The sequence below is a fragment of the Leucopleurus acutus genome, assembly GCF_964270905.1.
Source record: "Leucopleurus acutus genome assembly, chromosome: 1".
Classification (NCBI taxonomy): Eukaryota; Metazoa; Chordata; class Mammalia; order Artiodactyla; family Delphinidae; genus Leucopleurus; species Leucopleurus acutus.
The window spans coordinates 167409815-167431869 of NC_139142.1; the positions used below are offsets into that span (position 1 = coordinate 167409815).

At 45.2% G+C, this 22055-nt stretch overlaps 1 protein-coding gene across 1 annotated transcript in view; it reads left to right on the forward strand.

Moving 5' to 3' along the window:
• Positions 1 to 7215: 7215 nt before the first annotated feature.
• PDE8A (phosphodiesterase 8A) overlaps positions 7216 to 22055 on the forward strand; it is a 135555-nt gene continuing 120715 nt past the window's right edge. Inside the window, exon 1 of the mRNA XM_082852614.1 lies at positions 7216 to 7523. Coding sequence (XP_082708740.1) covers positions 7311 to 7523 — 213 coding nt within the window. The 5' untranslated portion in view covers positions 7216 to 7310. The remainder of the gene's footprint in view (positions 7524 to 22055) is intronic.

The window sequence follows — 22055 nt, forward strand, 5'->3', positions numbered from 1 at the left end:
GGCATTTGGTGTGATTTTTGTCATTATATTTTCTATTGGGCCATTGATAGTCTAGAGTACTACTTTTTACTTTTAATCTGGTCACTGTAGGGAAACCTTTCATGTTGATAACTCTTGAATTGATTTCTGAGTATCCTGAGTATAAAGCGACATTACTTGCCATTAATGATCAATTTTATCTCCAGTTCCAATATCTGTGCTCTAATTTCTAAGCCACGTCTCATTGCACTTCTCAGACCATCTAGATAACATTGGCTAATAGCAGCGCTGGTTGTTGCCTTTCGTTTTATTTCTGAATCCATTAATTATGCTCTAGTCAAGTGCTTCTTGGTCTTGGGGCACTCTTTAGAGTAGACCCGCTGAGTCCCAGCCCTGGGGAGTGTTCTAGTGCTTCACTATTAAATATCTTGAAAGCTCTTAGCTGGAAATAAATATGCTTCATTGTATTAAAGAAGCATCTTCTGTTTTTAAGAGCCTTTGTAAAGGGTGGGTATTGGGTTATTAAAGACCTGCATCAGCTCTCGTTCTAAAAAAACCTCAGTGTCTTCGTCTGTAAAATGGGGGCAGGGGTAGGGGAGCGGGAGGAGCAATAGTGACCACTTCATGGGGCCGTTTTGAGGAATACGTGAGCTCACACACGTGAAGTGCTTGTCACACAGGCTGGCCGGTGTCATTGCTGTCACAGGTTCCATCTCAGGGCTGTCTGGACACACTGCTCTCCTCCTCCAGGCCAGGAGCCCCTGTGTTGCTCCCCTGCTCCTGCCCTGAAGGAGGGGCAGTCAACAGCGATCCTGGCCCCCAGAAACCAAGTGCTCTTTTCAGGTGGAATTTGGCTGAGAGCCACAGGCTGGGCGGTTGGGAGGCTGGCTGGGTTGGGATGAGCCCCCAGGGAAAGAACAAGAGCTGGAGGACTTCATGGGTCCTGGCTGTGGCCCATCCAGCTGTGTGACCTTGGCGTGTCACTTGACTCCCTGTGACCTGCTTCTTGAGATGGCCATTCCTGAGGAAACCTGAGGCCGGTCCCACCTACCCGGGAGGTGGAGTGAGGCCAGGGACGGAGCCAGGGCTGGGGCAGTGGGTCCAGGGTAGAGGGAGGCATGGACTGTTTTTATTAAATAACAACATGACCTGCAGGGCAGACCCTGTGAATTTCCCCCAAGATACCAGATTCCTCCCCCGCACTGCCCCATGCTTGTCTCCCCCTGCACACACCTGGACAGTGTACTTTTCAGAGGAGGTAGGCAGAACTGGCCACAGAATTTGTGGGATCCAGTGCGACATGAAAATATGGGGCTCCTCATTCAGCACTTATTAAGAATTTTAAGATGGTCACAGCTGAGCATTAAACCGAGATTGGGACCCTTGTAAGCATGGGGCCCTGTGATGGGGGCCTGGGATTAGGGACATAACAAATTAGGAACTTGGGACAAGGAACTCCCTGTGGTGTGGAAAGCAACGGTGTTGCTGTGGGGCTGTGGAGGTAGAGACTAGGGCTCCCAAAGGCCATGCTCGCAGCATCACAGCAAACTGCATCTGGAGAGCTGAGGTGTCAGGACAGCGAGACGGTCCTAGTGGCATCTGGGTCCCTGTATTCTTCTCTTCCGGTATTCTTGGGAAATGAAGCAGTAAATACCTACCCTGGCTGAGCTAGTGGAGTTGGTCTCTGACCTTTACAAACAAATACAGCAGTGTTAGGAATTTGGGACTTTCTCCAGTAGGTGGGAGAGGATATGACCCCCTGGTGTGGTGGGCAAGTGTGGATGGAGCCAGGGAGCTGGCACTGGGGGCAGAGCTCCTTGTTGGGGGTGGAGGAGTCTGAGACGGCCGGAGCTAATAAGGTCGTTTTGAGGAAGGGGGTCCACATTAGGTTGTCAATCCTGAGCTCCAGGAGAACCACGAGTACCAAGGTCTGGAGCCAAATAGAGGAGAGAAATGCAGGTGTACGTCTGAATTCTGGAGCGAGAGGACAGCATCTGGGGGCTTCTCTCTACTGTTCTCACCTATAGGAAGTGCTGCTCCCTCCTTACAGTTCTGGCCTAGGGGTGGATCATCCAGTCCCTCCCTTATCTGAGAAAGGCTGGAACGTTCAAACACTTTACTAAAGGCTTGGGAGTACAGACAGAAATAAAGATAAGGAGGCCAGGGGCCTGGAGAGGATGATCAACAGAGGCCTTGCATCTGGGGGTGGCTGGATCCCCCTTATCCAGGAGCAGAGGGCATGTCCAAAGAGCTCCCCCTTCTCAGTCCCTCAGCTCAGCCAGGCTCTATGTTTTCATTTCCCCTCATCCCTTCTGGAGCTGCGGTGGGCTGAGGGGTACATAACTTTTTCACCAAGCAATTCAACTTTTAGCAGTCCACCTTACAGGAAAAGATACATTCAAGGATGTTCACGGCAGCCCTGTTTGTGATATCCTAATAGCTGTGTGTGTGTGTGTGTGTGTGTGTGTGTGTGTGTGTATAATATTTAACATAGAAACAGGTCTGGAAGCATATGGTCCAAACTGTTAACAGTAGTTACCTCTACGGAAGGAAGGGAGTGGGGAAGGAAGAGAGACTCTCCTTTGCCTCTGCACACTTTATATACTTCTGCTAAGTTTGATTTTTTTTTTTTACTATTTTTCTAGCACGTATTAATGTGTAAATTATAAAATGTGTAATTTTAAAACAATTTGAAAATTACATTGTAGAAATCTAGGGCAGGACAGGAATAAAGACGCAGGCGTAGAGAATGGACTTGAGGACACGGAGAGGGGAAAGGGTAAGCTGGGACGAAGTGAGAGAATAGAATTGACATATATACACTACCAAATGTAAAATAGATAGCTAGTGGGAAGCATCTGCATCGAACGGGGAGATCAGCTCGGTGCTTTGTGATCACTTAGAAGGGTGCGATAGGGAGGGTGGGAGGGAGACGCAAGTGGGAGGGGATATGGGGATATATGTATATATACAGCTGATTCACTTTGTTATACAGCAGAAACTAACCAACATTGTAAAGCAATTATACTCCAATAAAGACATTAAAAAAATTACATTGTACAAAAGTTTGAAAGCTAGAGAAATGAACCTGGTGAAGTCTGATGCCACAGATTTGTAGGGGTATTGAACCTCGGGGTCATTTCATTTCCTCCAGCAGTTGCTGGCAGTCTGTGCGGAGACCTGGAGGAAGGTGGTGTGGAAATGACCCAGGAGAAGGTGGGAGCTAAGATGCAGGCGCTCAGTAATTATTCTAGGCACCTGATGTCAGTTAGCCCATTTAATCCCTGAGAGGTAGATACCCTTAATCCCAGATTTACAGTAGAGGAAAGCAGCTTGGAGAGGGGATGTTTGGCAGGGCTGGGGTTCACACCTCAGGGTGCAGGATCTCTCCCACTTGTGGCTGCTTCAAGTCCAGTTCAATGGGGAAGGCGAGGAGAGGAGTAGAAAACTGAGTGCCAATAGCAGTCTTTGAACGCTGACTCCTGGGTGGAGGAGGAAATAAAGCCAGGAGGGAGCATCGGTTGTAAAAATGGTCAGCTTAAGTGTAAGAGGTGTGGAAACGGAGTCGGTTTGGGTTTTAGATAGAATAAAGCTGTGTGGGACCCTGCATCTTCATGTCTCTCATGAACTGGTGAAGCGGCCATGAGGACTGAGGAGTCTCCTGGGAATGGCCTGTGCTAGTGGGTGGGTGGGGGCCCAGGCTGGCCTCTGTCCCTTGGGTGACTTCTTTCCCGGCCCCACTGACCTCATGCCTGAGACCTCAGAGTAAGAACTGCTCGAGGGGACTTCCCTGGCGATCCAGTGGTTGAGACTTCGCCTTCCAGTGCAGGGCTATGTGGGTGGGGTGGCGTGGGGTGGGGTGCCGGTTGGATCCCTGGTTGGGGAGCTGGGATCCACTTGCCTCCGGCGAAGGAGCCAAAACACAAAACAGGAGCAATATTGTAACAAATACAATAAAGACTTTAAAAATGGTCCACATTAAAAACCAAAACCAAACTGGGGGCTTCCCAGGTGGCGCAGTGGTTGAGAGTCCGCCTGCCGATGCAGGGGACACGGGTTCGTGCCCCGGTCCGGGAGGATCCCACATGCCGCGGAGCGGCTGGGCCCGTGAGCCATGGCCGCTGAGCCTGCGCGTCCGGAGCCTGTGCTCCGCAGCGGGAGAGGCCACAACCGTGAGAGGCCCGCGTACCGCAAAAACAAAAAAAAACCAAACTGAAGTTGACCTCCAACTACAATTCTGAGCCTGGTGGGCGTCAAGCACCTCTGCTTGGGGGAATGGATTGGGGGGGTGGTGGAGGAGTATGTTCTCCTGCGTGCCATGGAACTTCCGGGTACCCACATGGCTGGGGGTGCCTCTCCTGCAGCAGGAGTGGGATTGTTCGTGAGCCCCCTACATACCGCACGGGCTGGGATTCTTCATAGGGGATCAGGAGTCCTGGGTGAGCCAGTGGGTGGCCCATGCCAGTGAGGTTTGGGTTAGTTCTGTCATTGTGACCCCTTTTGTGTCCCCTGTCACTGAGGTCTGGGGAAACTGGGTAGAGAAGTGTTCAGGGACCTCAAGGTGCAGATTATGGCCAGGGAAGGAGGGGTGGGATGGAACTGATGTTAGGCAGTTGAAGCTGAGATGGGGGGTGGCGGGGAGAGACTGACTTCCTGGAGTGTCCCAGGCTGAGTTCCAGAGTATGGATGAAAGTGAGTGGGCGGTTGTTCCTTGTGACCCCAGAAGTGGGCAGAGGACTCCTGCCGTTGCTGTCTGCTCCTGCTTTGTTCTTAGCCTTAGCTTTCTAAGTCTAGAGTCTCCAAATTGCAGAGCTGGAAATCAGTTAACGCTGCCATCCAACAGGTCTCTGGCAACAGAGAGGGCAAGAGTCCAGCTCAGGACAGCAAAGGGCAGCGCAGGAGGCCAGCGAGGCAGGGCTGGGGATAAGGGTCCCCACCCCGAATTAGAGCAGGGATCAAGGATTTCCAAGGTGAGCCCAGGACACCGAGGTCCTACCTGCGAAGGGGAACCCAGAGGGCAGCCTGAAGCCCCTGGAGGAGGCAAGGTCAGTGCCGGGAGTCATCAAGGCCTGGCTTCTCAGTGAGGTGGGGAGGGGAGGACAGAGGGCGTGAGATAGACTTTCAAGCACTCTGACGGTTCAAAGCGTTTTCTTCACCAATTACTCTTTATTTAGAAGAGTGCAGATTCTGCCTGGAAAAATTACGTTCAAAACCCAGCAAAACAGAGGCAGAAAACACTACAATTGATGGTAAATTTCTTTTTCTGTGTCTTTCAAGACATCTTCTTTGAGCCGCTGGTACTTTTATAAGGCATGGAGGCACACATAAGATTGCTAAATGTGCTTATGCTAAATGTGCTTAAACTTGATAGTGTAAGTCAGGTGCCAGTGGTTTGGGCCGGCTCGGCTAGTAAAGAGGGCCAATAGCACAAAACTGCCCTCGGGTTACCCGGCCTTTGAGCTCTGCCGCCCTCGGGAAACTGCCCGGTGCGCACCTCCGGCCCGGAATATCCCGGCTCGAGGGACGCCAGGGCTGTGGATCTTAGGCTCGTCTTGAAGCCCGAGTCACCGCAGGGAACCCGCCTCCCGAGCCCGTCTGGCAGTCTCAGCGCTGCAACAGGGACTCCAGCCCGGAGCACGCGTCCGGGTCTTTACAGTAGCCGGGCTGGAGGCGGGAGCCCTGGCACCTCAGGGTCGTGCCAGGGCCGCGCTAGGAAAGGTGTGGACGGCGGGAGAGGAAAGGGACCCGTCGCGCCGGGGTCTCGGCTGACCGGGAGCCGCAGGGAGGGCGGGAGAAAGGGCGGGTCCGAGGTGGGCTTCTCCGGGGTCCTTGATGGACGCCCAGGAGTGCCACCCTCTAGCTGATCGTGGGAGGAGACCCAGGCACAGAGAGGCTAAGTGATTCGCTCAAAGTCACACAGCGAGCCGCTGGCGATATGTGTGGGATGTAGTTCTGCCAACGCGTCTCGCGTCATCACAGGCCGCGCCCGGCACGGCGGACGCCTGGTTCTGCTCCCGCAAGCAAGGAGCCTTTGGGGCCTTGGGCGCCCCGTCCTTTGGTTAAGAGGAGAGTGGGACGGCGTCCCCAGCTTGCCCCTAAATGTAGCTTCTTAGCATCCCAGCATCACAGCCTCCCGGTCGCCTGTGTAGGCGGGCATGGTGCTCCAAGTCTTGGCGCCAGAGGGAACGCACAAGGACTGCGGCCCCCGACAATGACGCCCGGACCCCACCTGCCTGGGACCACCGAAACAGAGGTCCTTCCACCGGCCTTTTTTAATGGCTCCGAGATAGTGACCGTTATCTCTACTGATGTATTAGTCATGCAGCTGCTAAGTTATGGAGCCGGAGCCGGTTTTCGAACCCATTGGTCTGGGTTTTGGTGGCCGCAGGCCCGAGATCAGAGCCCACCGGCCCGGGGTGGCTGTGTGTGGCCTTGGGCAAGTCTTTCTCCCCGCAGCCAGGCAGCGCCCCTCCCGTTGTGGCCGCGCCTGCTCAGTGGCGGGAGGGGCCCGGGAGGAGGCAGCGGGCGCCCCAGCTGCTTTGCATTGACGCCAGCACCCGCTGGAGGTCACAGCTGGGGGCTGGGCGCGGCGTGCTGCCGGGAAGACCCGGCCCGGCAAACGGTGCCGGAGCCGCTCCGCCCGCAGCTCCCGGGTGAGCGCCGCCGCTTCAGCGCTTCTCGACGGCACGGCTTCAGATCCGACTGGAGCCGAGGTCTCTCCTTCCCTACCCGGGCGGACGCTGCCTCGCTGCCCCGACCGGCTTCCTCCGACCCCTACCCCTCAACGGCGAGAGATCTAGGCTAGCTTTCTCCGCCACCAGCCCTGGGACCAGGAGCATTTATTTATTCGCAGGGCGGCAGGCGGAGCGGCGTGGGTGCCCGAGCCTCGAGAGTCGGCTGCTAAAGCGCCGCGGAGCGGGAACGGGCCGTGAGCGGGCGCAGCAGGGAACTCACCTCCCTCGGGGGTCGTGCCGCCCCACGGCGCGGACTCGCATGCTCTCGGGTCGGGAGAGCTCAAATCTCCTCCCCCGAAATTCCCCGGAAGCGCGGCGCGGCGGAGGCGAGCGCGGCGATGTGAGGGAGGAGGCTAACGGCTCCTGCTTCAGGAAGGGCACGTTCGGAGGGGCGGCCGCGGTGCGCTGCCCGACCCACCGGCCCCTCCCCACCGCCGCAGCTGCTGCTCCCGCACCGCGATAAAAGGTGCGGCCGCACTTGCTGGCGCGAGACCGGCGCTCGCCGCCGCCCGCTCAGGCGGCCGCGAGGCGCCGGGCTGGCCGTTTACTGACCGTTTCGCGGCTACCCGCCAGCGTGTCGGCGACGCCGCCTCCAGCATGGGCTGTGCCCAGAGCATCCACGTTTCCGAGAGCCGGGTGGTGTACGACGGCGGCAACGAGGCCGAGGACGCGCCGGGCCCCGCGGCGCCGCCGTTGCAGCCCGGCGGGCCGCGCCTCCCACCCGGCCAGACGACGGCCGCCTCAGCCCGGTCCTGCGGCTCCAGCCTCGTGGAGTCCGAGTCAAGCGTTGGCAGCAGCAACGGCAGCACGGTAAGGGGTGCCGGGCGGGCAGGGGCTTCGAGTCTTTGGTCCGCGGTGAAATTCGGGCTCCGTGACGCGGCAGCTTTCCCACAGGGACGAGTGGGGCTCCCTCCCGGGCCGCGGTGTCCTGTCGCCCGGCTTTGGATGACTTTGACGGACGCCAGCGGGCCGTCTTTCCAGGACAGCGACTGGAGGCGTACCAACCCTAGTCCTGGGCACTGTGCTTAGTAGAGTTGTGCTTAAGACGCTTTCCGAGCCGCGGCTTCGGTTCCTGGGACACATCCGACCCGACGTGTGGAGCAGGAGGGACCTCTGTGAACTTGACCCAGGCGGTTGCATCCATTACCTCCCAAACAGAGGAACCCCCCCCCCCCGCCCCGCCCCAGGATATTCTGGCGCGACCCTGAACGTTAAGTCAGTGTGAACTTTGTTCCTTTGGTTCTCGTGGTGGAAAGGGAAGGTCGGCTAGCACTGTGAAGCCGGGGTACTGGACCCTACCACCGTGTTGCGTTTTCCCTCTGTCAGCTTTGCACAAGCATGCAGCTGCAGTTTTCCATTTTCTTTGGGACTATTAAAATGTAATCCGGAACATCAGCTTTGCTTCATTGCACATGTATTTGAGGTTCACTTTCATTAGCATGCATGTTGTACCTGAAGCATATGTAATTAGAATATAGTATCAGAAACGCGATTTTTGAAGCATTCAGCAGAACAAAGTTAATTTTTTATTAAGCGGTCTTACTGGGACAGTTTGTGACTGTGTTTTTAAACTGCATGTCTTCTCCAGCGCCTATTGCCTTGGCTATGTTTTGTCAGAGTTTCTGGGCTTAGTCTTTGTTAAGGTTTTCTAAAGGGAAGGTATTTTTCCTTTTTAAAAAAAGGAAAAAAATGTTCATGAAGGCAGACTGCAGCAGCTTTCGGGTTCTCTGATTTGAAATGTTAGAGCTGGAATTTCACGCGTTTGTTTATGTGCTATTAAACTAGGGGAAAATATTCCTGTATGAATGGCTGCAGATTGTTGAGGATCATCCCTCTGGTTGCTGCTGTGTTTTAAAAGAGTCATTTGCAAAACTGTCTTGATTTTCTTGCTTATTGAGTACTGCTAGACCTCCCAAATTAGAGGGATAGAAATTGGTTCATTTTCTGTCTTAAATTACTAGCAGTCATCATGCCTTTTCTATAAAAGTGAAAAGTCTTTTTCAGTGTTGCATAACACAGATGAAGTGATTTCTCCCCGTCTTGCGCTATCTGAAAATTCAAATTCATTCTGATGATCAGATTTGGATTCCTTCTCCTACAGAGTCTTTGTAGAAACCTGTGATAGTTTTAAACTATTAACCTAAGCTGCTCTTAATGTCACTGTAATGCTTGTATGTTAAGCTACCTAACTGGCTTAAAAAAAAAAAAAGACGTCACAGGTGAAGTTGAATATGGAAGCTTTAACAGCTTTCAAGTGTTTGACCCAAATCTGATATTGGTTATCTTGCATTAAGTAATATTAAACTTTTAGTCGCTAACGTAGCTTTTTAAGAGAGAGTCCTGGGTCCTGGGTCCCGAATTCACCCAGGTGTCTTGTAAGCATTTCCAGTGTAGCAGCTTGCTCTTCTGCCATCCACATTGCCTAGAGGTCCCCTGTGTTTCTAAGAGTCTCAAGTATTCTGCCCATTGTCAGACCATTGTCTTGAGTTGGGGTCCAGAAAAATACATTCATCATTACAGTGCTTAATCCACTGGTATGCGTATAGTAGGTGCTAAATAAATGTTTGTTGAGTTTTATTTTTGTTGTTAACTGAAGAAACTTTTTCAGTCCCTGGAATTGGATTCCATGAAACCTCCAATGTAGGCTTTAAGGTTAGGTTTTTCAGGAGGAGGAGTCAAATTATAAATAACCCCACAACCATAGAAATAATAGTCCCATGCTTGTTATTCATGAACTATATATGTTGATACCACATCTCAGTTACAGATATTTGTAATTAGGCATATCGGATAATAGCCAGAGGTAAATATCAGCATTTTTTTAGCTCAGTATTTTTTTCTTTAAGGAAATGAATCTTTTGAAATTAAGATATTCAATATACTTTGGAAATTTAAAAACCCATGTTTAGGGAAGATAAGTTTTCAGCAGTTTAGCAAAGTCAAATTATTGTATAATGAATTTGAATTCCTTTATATTAACATATCAAGATCCAATTTTAGTTCATTAAAAATATTTTTCTTAAAAATATATTAAGTTAGCTTATTGTTGAGTGAATTCCAGTCAGAAATTCATTGGGGAAGTTTTTGTATTTCTATAGCATATAGTAAACACCAGTTCATCAGAATGCTTGGGAGTTGATAATCAATTGCATTCTCGGATTAATCATCCCCTACACCTGTAGCGTATCCCACATGTGTTCCATGAAGCAATTTGTGAACTGTTAATAAGTATTAAATGAATAAAGTGTCCGTGGTCAAATTAGTTTGGGAATTACTGGCTCAGACTAAGTTTGGCAGATTTCTTTCATACAGGATTTGTCAGAAAGCTTAATTTCCTAAAATGCACTGTGAATCTCCAAGTGGTGTTTAGAGTGTGTAACATTTCCCAAACGTGTTTGATTATGGAGCCCATTTGTTGAGGTATATCTTAGGCCGCATGTTAAGACACGATTCCTAACATGAGATACTGATATTCAAAGTACAAGAAATGTACTTAACAGTAAAACTCAATAAACATAATCTGCTTCTTAATGATTCCAAAGGTACTTTAGGATCTTGTAATACATTAGACTGGGTCATCTTTATGAACGTATTTAAGTATTACTAAAAAATACTCTGGCTGTTTATCCATTTCAGGAGTTATAGTCTATGTGGTTACAGATAATGAATGCTGTGTTCAGTTTGAACACTTACAGTTTTGTATCAGGATGCACTCTAAACTGTAACATTTAATATTTTCTTGTCAGTCTTTAGATTTACTCCGTTTTCCCTTTCCTTAGCTAGGACTTTGAGTTGCCCTTGAAAGATTTATGTGAGTATCTGAGGAGACCCTACGCTCACCCTCCCTCCCTTTTTGCGAACACCTAGTACACTGCTAAAGACGGATGCCCTCCCCACCCTGTGTCACTGATCAGCTCTGTGAGGGGCAGTCGCATCTGTTTTGTTCCCTGCTGTGTCCCCCCACACATTAGGCCTTCCACAAACATTGGTTGAATTGGAGAGTTGTGTGGACTAGACTGTAGAAGTGAAAAATCCAGCCAGCCCATATAAAGGAGAAATAGAAACCAGTTTTAACTAGAGTGGAGGCTGTAGAATTTAGATTTGGTTTTTGGAAGTCTCTGGTACTGCTCTTTCAGAGCATTTGTGCTCAGGGAATAATATATTTCCACCCTGGTAAGCCCAGTAGATTTCCCTATAGAGATTTAAGGATTAGTGCAGCTGGGTGGGCAGAACACAACAGGTGACAGATGATGGCGTGGTCACACGCTAACCTGAAGGCAGGGGTTACTGCCTTCAGCTCTCAGACCGATTCTCCATTTGTCTATCTCTAGTATTTGCTTGTGTCATTTTTTTCCCCCACGTAGTTTTCTCTTATTTTTCACCACCTTCCCCTTCCTCCTAGTCTTCCTCCCTCCTTTTCCCTGCCAGCCCACCATCCTCCACAAAACTGGTGAAATTACCCACCCTAGTCCACCAAAGTTTAGTGGTTTCTTGGTGGTTCCTAGCTATGGAATAAAATTTGTTGCCTGCTCTTGACATACAGCGTGGATTAATCAAATTTTTATATTTTCCTAAAAGAAAGTGAATTTTTCTTTGTGTGTGACCTGAGTGACCCCCACCCCTGCAACTAGGGGTCACCGGCCCTTGGTAGATGATCTGGAGTTACTGAAAGTTTCCCTGTGAAAGTGTGGTTGAGAAAATGAGACCCAACTTTCTGTTCCTGAAATAGTGACTATAATTTTATCTTGAGCTCATGGGCTGTGAGTTCTGTCATCATTGTGTTCTTATGCCTTTTGGTGTATAGAATCTCATTATCTTGCCAGGCCTAGCTATAAAGATAACTGCTTTTAAAATTTTTCTTGAATGCCTATTATATACATAAAGTGCTTTGTATTATATATATATATATATATATATATATATTTTAGTGCTTAATATCATTGCCACCATAACTCTAAGTTTGGTTCTTAAGAGTGATGTTATGAATGTCACAGCTCTATCGGCTCAGACCTGCCCTGGGCTGGCCCTGACCCTATCCTTGCTGAAGCGAGTGTTGGGATGGGACCTGTGGTCCCTTCTGGCACAAATGTTCCCTGTGAAGTGGCTTATGACACTGGTTTTCCCTTGGACGGCTTGCCTGTTTGGATTGAGTTCTTCAGTAAGGGAAGGTTTGTGATGTGAGACTGCAGGGTGAGGCAGACATCTCAGAATAACCTAAAATGCCTTAATGGGCAGAGTATTTTTAAAAATTAACATAAAAAGAAATCAAAGAACAGAGGGAGAAGTTGCTTAGGACATGAGTAAGCCCTTGGTGGTATCCAAAGTCAGTGGCTTCAGCCTGGTTTCTCAACACAGTGGGATGGTAGGAGGCATTGGACTCTGAAGTTCTTGGAGAGTAGACTGTTCATATGAGTAATATCCCCCTTTCCTTGATGCCTCCTACGTGGTAGGCACTGTGCTGGATGCCTTTCAGATATAATCTCATCTCAACCCTGTGAGGTGGCTAGTGTCATTTCCCTTTTGCAGATAAGGCACCAGAGGTTAGAGACTCACCCAAGGCCATACATTAAGCTGGGGTTCAAAGCCATTGCTCCTGGTGCTTACCTCCTGGCTTGTTGCTCTGAGAACCACCTGTCTCTATTACATCTACCATTCTGTGGCCTTCTGCTAGGCAACAGACATCGCAGGTCCACCTGGGTTTTAAGCAGGCATCCTGAATCTGTGTTATTAAGATTTTGTTAACTCTTGACTTACTGGGGCAGTTGGTTCCAGCCCTACCTTAGGTTCCCATGTTTGTGGAAGTCGCAGCCATATTCAGCCCTATCCCAGTTAATTCCTCAAGTAAGGCATTTTGTGAGGCCCTCTGATCTGTCCTCTTCACTCTCTAAAATGAGTTGGCAGGCATCCCTCAGGGGTACTTTTTCCTCTCCCTCGTGGTCAGGCTGCAGGTAGCCTTCCTTAGCCAGGACCTCCGTAGGAGCCAGTCTGCAGTGCAGCCCCTCGCCCCCTTCTTCTGCCCACAGTTCTGCACATACATATCCTCCCAGACTTAGGCCCAGCTGAAATCTTTCTTGAGGCCCTGGTTATGCTTGCACTCTCTTTCCCCTGCTCTTGGGACTTTCTCCTATAGCCCTTGTGGGCTCGGTTTTCTCTTTCGAGCCTCCGGCTGGATTATAGGCCACTTGAGGGCAAGGACTGTGTCCTAGTTTCATTACGGTTCCCCAAGTGTCTGGCACACTAAGTAAATGTTCGGATAAATACACCAGTCTCTAAGGCTGAAAGGGCTTTTATTCATATTCCACGGGTCTATCTCACCTGTTTAAATTTAACCAAAATTATTGGAGTGTGTTGTTAAATGTTTTAATAAAAAGCCAAAATACCCTGAAGCCAGTGATTCATCTGTGGAGGGATTAGTAAAGCTTTTGCCTCTCATTTTGGCCGTGTCAGGGTTGAGCAGTGTTCCTGGGTCTCGTCCTTCTCTTCTACTTTTGTTCTGCTCTGGTAAGAAGAGTGGTGGAATATCTTGTCAGAGAGCTGTTTTGACAAGTTTTGTGTTGCAGTTTCTTAGCTACAGGCCTCGTATGCAGTTTGCCCATCTATATAGACAGGAAGGGTATCACAGATTTCCCCAGACTTTGGGGATGGCCTCAAAGAACTCAGCAAGGGGGGCTTGCCAGTTCTTTTATTCTGTGTGGGTTGGAAGCACACCTTCAGTCTGTTGAGTTCATGTTCATTTACTGTCTGCGTGCCTCTCCCTTTCATGTCCTGCTAGTGTAAGTACAACAGCTGCTTCAGCCTTGTCACTCTGCTCATGGGACAAGCAAAGGGCTGGTGGCACATCAGCAGTTTCCACGTGGTCTTCAAATGTTTGCGGTTGCCAGCAGGTCCCTCGTGAGGTGTGTTTGAAAGAACGGAGGTGGAGGAGCCGGAGGTGTTTGTTTTTAAGTCCAGCACTGTGAGGTACCGGCTGTGTAATATTTGGCAAGTTCTGATCCTAAGTTTTCTCAAGCATAAAATGAGACTAGAATACCTGGGTTTTGGTGAGGATCACTTAAAATAATCTGTGTGAAAGTGTTTTGTAAACTCCAAAGCACCAGTACATATAAGGATTGATCTTTTTCTTTCAGTTACCTTTTTCAAAGGCAAACTTCATTTAAATATATATGCTTCTTTTTGTTTTTTGCTAAATTTTTTTTAAGATTTTTGTTTTTTGATGTGGACCATTTTTAAAGTCTTTATTGAATTTATTGCAACATCGCTTCTGTTTTATGTTTTGGTTTTTGGGCCACGAGGCATGTGGGATCTTAGCTCCCCGACCAGGGATCGAACCCACACCACTTGCTTTGGAAGGCAAAGTCTTAACCACTAGATCACCAGGGAAGTCCCTATCTGCTTATTTTTTAAAGCACATCTCTTCCTTTTTAAAATATATTTTTGTCTTTTCCCTAATTACCTACCACCTAGATTCTGCTGTTAACACTTTCTTTTATTTGCTTTACCACTTCTCTCTATCCCTTTATCCACCCAGAAATCCATTTTACTTTTGGAGTCATTTCCAAGTAAGTTCCACATATCAGTATATGTGACTCCTGAACACTTCAGTATGCATATCACCTAGAATTAAAAATTTACCTTTTTTTTTTTTTGTACAAGTGTGTATGCTCGTGTAATGCAAATCTCTGTCAGGATACAGAATATTACCATCACCCCAGAAAGTTCTCTGTGTTCCTCTTGCATTCCTAACCCCACCCACTAACAACCACAGGTTTTTTTTTTTTTAACATCTTTATTCGAGTATAATTGCTTTACAATGGTGTGTTAGTTTCTGCTTTATAACAAAGTGAATCAGTTATACATATACATATGTTCCCATATGTCTTCCGTCTTGTGTCGCCCACCCTCCCTATCCCACCCTTCTAGGTGGTCACAAACCACCGAGCTGATCTCCCTGTGCTATGCGGCTGCTTCCCACTAGCTATCTATTTTACGTTTGGTAGTGTATATATGTCCATGCCACTCTCTCGCTTTGCCACAGCTTACCCTTCCCCCTCCCCATATCCTCAAGTCCATTCTCTAGTAGGTCTGTGTCTTTATGCCTGTCTTACCCCTAGGTTCTTCATGACATTTTTTTTTTTCTTAACTTCCATATATATGTGTTAGCATACGGTATTTGTCTTTCTCTTTCTGACTTACTTCACTCTGTATGACAGACTCTAGGTTCATCCACCTCATTACAAATAGCTCAATTTCGTTTCTTTTTATGGCTGAGTAATATTCCATTGTATATATGTGCCACATCTTCTTTATCCATTCACCCGATGATGGACACTTAGGTTGTTTCCATTTCCATCTCCCGGCTATTGTAAATAGAGCTGCAATGAACACTTTGGTACATGACTCCTTTCGAATTATGGTGTTCTCAGGGTATATGCCCAGTAGTGGGATTGCTGGGTCATATGGTAGTTCTATTTGTAGTTTTTTAAGGAACCTCCATACTGTTCTCCATAGTGGCTGTACCAATTCACGTTCCCACCAGCAGTGCAAGAGTGTTCCCTTTTCTCCACACCCTCTCCAGCATTTATTGTTTGTAGATTTTTTGATGCTGGCCATTCTGACTGGTGTGAGATGATATCTCATTGTAGTTTTGATTTGCATTTCTCTAATGATTAATGATGTTGAGCATTGCTTTCATGTGTTTGTTGGTAGTCTGTATGTCTTCTTTGGAGAAAGGTCTATTTAGGTCTTCTGCCCATTTATGGATTGGGTTGTTTGTTTTTTTGTTATTGAGCTGCATGAGCTGCTTCTAACTTTTGGAGATTAATCCTTTGTCAGTTGCTTTATTTGCAAATATTTTCTCCCATTCTAAGGGTTGTCTTTTGGTCTTGTTTATGGTTTCTTTGCTGTGCAAAAGGTTTGGAATTTCATTAGGTCCCATTTGTTTATTTTTGTTTTTATTTCCATTTCTCTAGGAGGTGGGTCAAAAAGGATCTTGCTGTGATTTATGTCATAGAGTGTTCTGCCTATGTTTTCCTCTAAAAGTTTGATAGTTTCTGGCCTTACATTTAGGTCTTTAATCCATTTTGAGCTTATTTTTGTGGATGGTGTTAGGGAGTGATCTAATCTCATACTTTTACATGTACCTGTCCAGTTTTCCCAGCACCACTTATTGAAGAGGCTGTCCTTTCTGTACTGTACATTCCTGCCTCCTTTATCAAAGATAAGGTGACCATATGTGCATGGGTTTATCTCTGGGCTTTCTATCCTGTTCCATTGATCTATATGTCTGTTTTTGTGCCAGTACAATACTGTCTTGATTACTGTAGCTTTGTATTATAGTCTGAAGTCAGGGAGCCTGATTCCTCCAGCTCCGTTTTTCGTTCTCAAGATTGCTTTGGCTATTCGGGGTCTTTTGTGTTTCCATACAAATTGTGAAATTTTTTGTTGTAGTTCTGTGAAAAATGCCAGTGGTAGTTTGATAGGGATTGCATTGAATTTGTAGATTGCTTTGGGTAGTAGAGTCATTTTCACAATGTTGATTCTTCCAATCCAAGAACATGGTATATCTACTCCATCTATTTATATCATCTTTAATTTCTTTCATCAGTGTCTTATAATTTTCTGCATACAGGTCTTTTGCCTCCTTAGGTAGGTTTATTCCTAGATATTTTATTCTTTTTGTTGCAGTGGTAAATGGGAGTGTTTGCTTGATTTCACTTTCAGATTTTTCATCATTAGTGTATAGGAATGCCAGAGATTTCTGTGCATTAATTTTGTATCCTGCTACTTTACCAAATTCATTGATTAGCTCTAGTAGTTTTCTGGTAGCATCTTTAGGATTCTCTATGTATAGTATCATGTCATCTGCAAACAGTGACAGCTTTACTACTTCTTTTCCGATTTGGATTCCTTTTATTTCCTTTCCTTCTTTGATTGCTTTGGCTAAAACTTCCAAAACTATGTTGAATAAGAGTGATGAGAGTGGGCAGCCTTGTCTCGTTCCTGATCTCGTTCCTGAAACCTGGAAATGGTTTCAGTTTTTCAGCATTGAGGACGATGTTGGCTGTGGGTTTGTCATATATGGCCTTTATTATGTTGAGGAAAGTTCCCTCTATGCCTACTTTCTGCAGGGTTTTTATCATAAATGGGTGTTGAATTTTGTCAAAAGCTTTCTCTGCCTCTATTGAGATGATCATATGGTTTTTCTCCTTCAGTTTGTTAATATGGTGTATCACATTGATTGATTTGCATATATTGAAGAATCCTTGCATTTCTGGAATAAACCCCACTTGATCATGGTGTATGATCCTTTTAATGTGCCTTTGGATTCTGTTTGCTAGTATTTTGTTGAGGATTTTTGCATCTATGTTCATCAGTGATATTGGCCTGTAGTTTTCTTTCTTTGTGGCATCCTTGTCTGGTTTTGGTATCAGAGTGATGGTGGTCTCGTAGAATGAGTTGGGGAGTGTTCCTCCCTCTGCTATATTTTGGAAGAGTTTGTGAAGGATAGGTGTTAACTCTTCTCTAAATGTTTGATGGAATTAGCCTATGAAGCCATCTGGTCCTGGGCTTTTGTTTGTTGGAAGATTTTTAATCACAGTTTCAGTTTCAGTGCTTGTGATTGGTCTGTTCATATTTTCTATTTCTTCCTGATTCAGTCTTGGCAGGTTGTGCATTTCTAAGAATTTGTCCATTTCTTCCAGGTTGTCCATTTTATTGCCATAGAGTTGCTTGTAGTAATCTCTCATGATCTTTTGTATTTCTGCAGTGTCACTTGTTACTTCTTTTTCATTTCTAATTCTGTTGATTTGAGTCTTCTCCCTTTTTTTCTTGATGAGTCTGGGCTAATGGTTTATCAATTTTGTTTATCTTCTTAAAGAACCAGCTTTTAGTTTTATTGATCTTTGCTATCGTTTCCTTTATTTCTTTTTCATTTATTTCTGATCTGATTTTTATGATTTCTTTCCTTCTGCTAACTTTGGGGTTTTTTTGTTCTTCTTTCTCTAATTGCTTTAGGTGCAAGGTTAGGTTGTTTGTTCGAGATGTTTCCTGTTTCTTAAGGTAGGGTTGTATTGCTATAAACTTCCCTCTTAGAACTCCTTTTGCTGCATCCTATAGGTTTTGGGTCATCGTGTTTCCCTTGTCATTTGTTTCTAGGTATTTTTTGATTTCCTCTTTGATTTCTTCAGTGATCACTTCATTATTAAGTAGTGTATTGTTTAGCCTCCATGTGTTTGTATTTTTTACAGATCTTTTCCTGTAATTGATATCTAGTCTCATAGCATCGTGGTTGGAAAAGATACTTGATACAATATCAGTTTTCTTAAATTTACCAAGGCTTGATTTGTGACCCAAGATATGATCTATCCTGGAGAATGTTCCATGAGCACTTGAGAAAAATGTGTATTCTGTTGTTTTTGGATGGAATGTCCTATGAATATCAATTAAGTCTATCTTGTTTAATGTATCATTTAAAGCTTCTGTTTCCTTATTTTCTTTTTGGATGATCTGTCTATTGGTGAAAGTGGGGTGTTAAAGTCCCCTAGTAATAATGTGTTACTGTCGATTTCCCCTTTTATGGCTGTTAGTATTTGCCTTATGTATTGAGGTGCTCCTATGTTGGGTGCATAAATATTTACAATTGTTATATCTTATTCTTGGATTGATCCCTTGATCATTATGTAGTGTCCTTCTTTGTCTACAACCACAGTTTTTTTTTCCCATTGTAAATTATTTTTGCCTGTTCTAGGTGTCATATAAATAGAATCTTAAAGAATGTATTCTTTTGTGTAAGGCTTTTTTCATTCAGCATAGTATTTTTTTTTATAAATTTATTCATTTATTTATTTTTGGCTGAGTTGGGTCTTTGTTGCTGTGTGCAGGCTTTCTCTAGTTTCAGCGAGTGGGGGCTACTCCTTGTTGCGGTACATGGGCTTCTTATTGCGGTGGCTTCTCCTGTTTCAGAGGACGGGCTCTAGGCACGTTGGCTTCAGCAGCCGTGGCTCGAAGCGTCTAGAGCGCAGGCTCAGTAGTTGTGGCGGACGGGCTTAGGTGCTCCGTGGCATGTGGGAACTTCCCAGACCAGGGCTTGAACCTGCGTCTCCTGCATTGGCAGGCAGATTCTTAGCCACTGTGCCACCAGGGAAGCCCCAGCATAGTATTTTTGAGATTCATCTATGTTACTCTTTTTTCTTGCTGAGTATTATTCTGTTGTGTGACTAGATCACGATTCACTTATTCATTCTGTTGTTGAGGGATGGTAGGGCCGCTCTTAATTTTTGGCTATTAAGAATACAGCTGCTATGAATATTCTAGTATAAATTATAATGTGGGCATATGCTTTCATTTTTCTTGGGTAACTACCAAGAAGTAGAATTGCTGGGTCATAAGATAGCTATTATATTTAGCTTTTTAAGAAACTGCTTGACCTTTCTCCAGGGTTATACAATTCCACACTCCTGCCAACAGTATATGACAAAAATGCCGTTGGTCTACGTCCTTGCCACCGTTTGGTGTTATCAGTCTTTTAATTTTAGCCATTCTGGTGGGTGTGTAGTGGTATCTCCTTGTGGTTTTGATTTTCATTTCCTTGATGGCTAATAATTTTGAGTATGTTTTCATGTGCTAATTGATTGTTTATATAACTTCCTTTTTGAAGTTTTTATTTTAACTGTTTTTTATTAAAAGGAAATGTAAATATTTTCATGATCTCTGGGTAGGGAAGGACTTCTTAAACAAGTTACACAAAGCAGTTACCATAAAGGAAAGGGTTAATAAATTCAACTAAGTTAAAATAAAGAACTTCTCATCAAAAGAGAGTGAAAAGGAAGGAAACCATAAACTGGAAGAAGATATTTGCAACACATAACACCAGTGAAGGATTGGTATCCAGAATAAATATAGAACTCTTACAGTAGATAAGAAAAGGACAGCCCAGTTGAAAAATACACAAAGACTTAGGGAGCTTATCAAAGAGGAAACCAAATGGCCAATACATGTGTGAAAAGATGTCAGCCTCACTGGGGAAATGCAAATTAAAACCACAATGAAATAACATTTTACACCCACCAAATGGGCAAATGTTTAAAAGCCTGACAGTATTTTTGAGGAATTCTTCAACACTGTAAGTAAAAGCATAAATCGGTTGGAAAACCGATTGGAAAACCATTGTCATTACCAAGTAGAGTTAAACATGTGACCCTATGACCTTGCAATTTCAGTCCTAGAGACACATATGTGTATTGAAACATGCATAAGAATGTTCATAGGAGCATTGCTTTTAATAGCAAACTTTCTGATAAAACCCAAATATCTCTCAGCAACATAATGGATGAATAAGTTGTGATATGCAAAGGAATGCTTTTCAGCTTTGAAAATGAATGGCTTAAAAAAAAAAAGAAAAGAAAATGAATGGCTTATAGGTACAGATATGAACATAGATCAATCTCAAAAACAATGTTGAAAGAAAGAACTTATAGAAGAATTTATAAAGTATAATTCTTTTTATTTAAAGTTTAATAGCTAAATCGTATGTTATATAGGAATATATGTGATGTACCTATAGATATTAAAACTATAAAGAAAACTAAAGAAATAATTACAATAAAATTCAGTTAGGCAGAGAAAGTTTATTTTACAGACTAAAATGATTAGCAGGTTAATTTGAGTGCCTAGTACAGAAGATACAGGAGCCAAGCAGGAGGCCCTGCCCTCAGGGCAGAAAGAGTCCTCTCTGGAAGTGTGGGGCAGGCCTCTGACCTGGAAGTGAGGATGACGCCTCAGGGATGGAGTGGGTGTTCTGAGAACTGGCAGGAGCTTGGTCTCAATTGGTCAGAAGGTGCAGAGGGAGGAAGGGAGGGAGGGGTTTGGCCTGGGCTAAGAAGACTGGGAGGACCTGGATGGGTAGAAAATGGGGGTGTGTATGGGGTGGGGGGTTGCTGGCTTGTTCCACAAACAGCGAGGAGGTTGACCAGGGATAGGAGGGGAGGCTTGAAAGCCAGGTTAAGGAGTTTGAAGTCCATCCTGTAAACTTCAGAGAACTTTCATTTTCAGCATTGTAGTTACAGGATGAATGTATTTTATGAAGATTAAGTTTTAGGAGGAAAGTGCACTGGGTGGGGTAAGGAAAAGTTAGAGGTGGGGCATCACCCAGGGGGCTATTGTGGTGGTTCAGGCACAAGGTATGACCAGGTGTAACTACGTAGTACAGTGGTTTGGGAAAGGAAGGAAGGAAGAGCTGGCAGGCTAGGGAATGGATTGGATTTGGGGAGTGAGGGAGGAGGGAAGTGGAGGGTGACTCAGAGGTTGGGGTTTACCAGCTTAGAAGGACTGTGATAACATGCTCAATTTCTACAGTGCCGTATAGTTGACTGGGCGCTATTTTTTTTTTTTTTTAACTGAAGTATAGTTGATTTACAATGTTGTGTTGATTTACAATGCTGTGTTTTCTGGTATACAGCAAACTGATTATATATATATATATATATATACACACACACACACACACACACACACATATATATTCTTTTTCATATCCTTTTCCATTGTAGTTTATTACAAGATAGTGAATATAGTTCCCTGTAATATACAGTAGAACCTAGTTGTTGATTTATTTTATATGTAGTAGTTTGTATCTGCTAATCCAGAACTCCTAATTTATCCCTCCCCCCTTCCCCTTTGGTAACAGTAAGTTTGTTTTCTAATGTCTGGGAGTCTCAGAATTGTTTCTCTCCATGGAAATCTTTAGTAAAAGGCGAAAGATTTATTTGATCTGAAGAGAAATCAGAGTATACTGAGTGCAATTTTTATACATGATCTCATTTGATGTTCACCAAACTCCTGTGAGGTAGGAAGGAGGGATTTTATTTTCCCTGTTGAAGACCTAAAAGAAGCAGAAATTTAAAGAGATCAAATGACTTGCCCAAGTTTGTGGTGACTGCTTACAGAAACAGGTCCACTATAATAGCATAGGGTAGAAGTCAGAGGAAAGAGAGGTTAGGGAATTTTTAAAAGCCTTTCTTGTATCTTGGTTCTGGATTTATTTTATAAAAGTAAACTTTTATTACTTTTTCTCTTACAAAAGTAATGTTCATTTTAGAAAACTTGAAAAAGAAAAGGACCTTAAATTGCATAATCAGGAGATAGCTACTCATAAAATGGTAGTATGTTTCCTTCCATCCATGTAGATCACTTTAAATAACTGTAATTAAAAACTATTTTTTAAAATGGTTTTATTCTTTTAGTTCTAGGAAACATTTAATAGTTATTTCTTCAAATGTTGTCCCCCCCTTCCATTTCCTCCCTTCCCTTCTGCAGATTCCTCCAAATGATCGGATTTAGGCACAT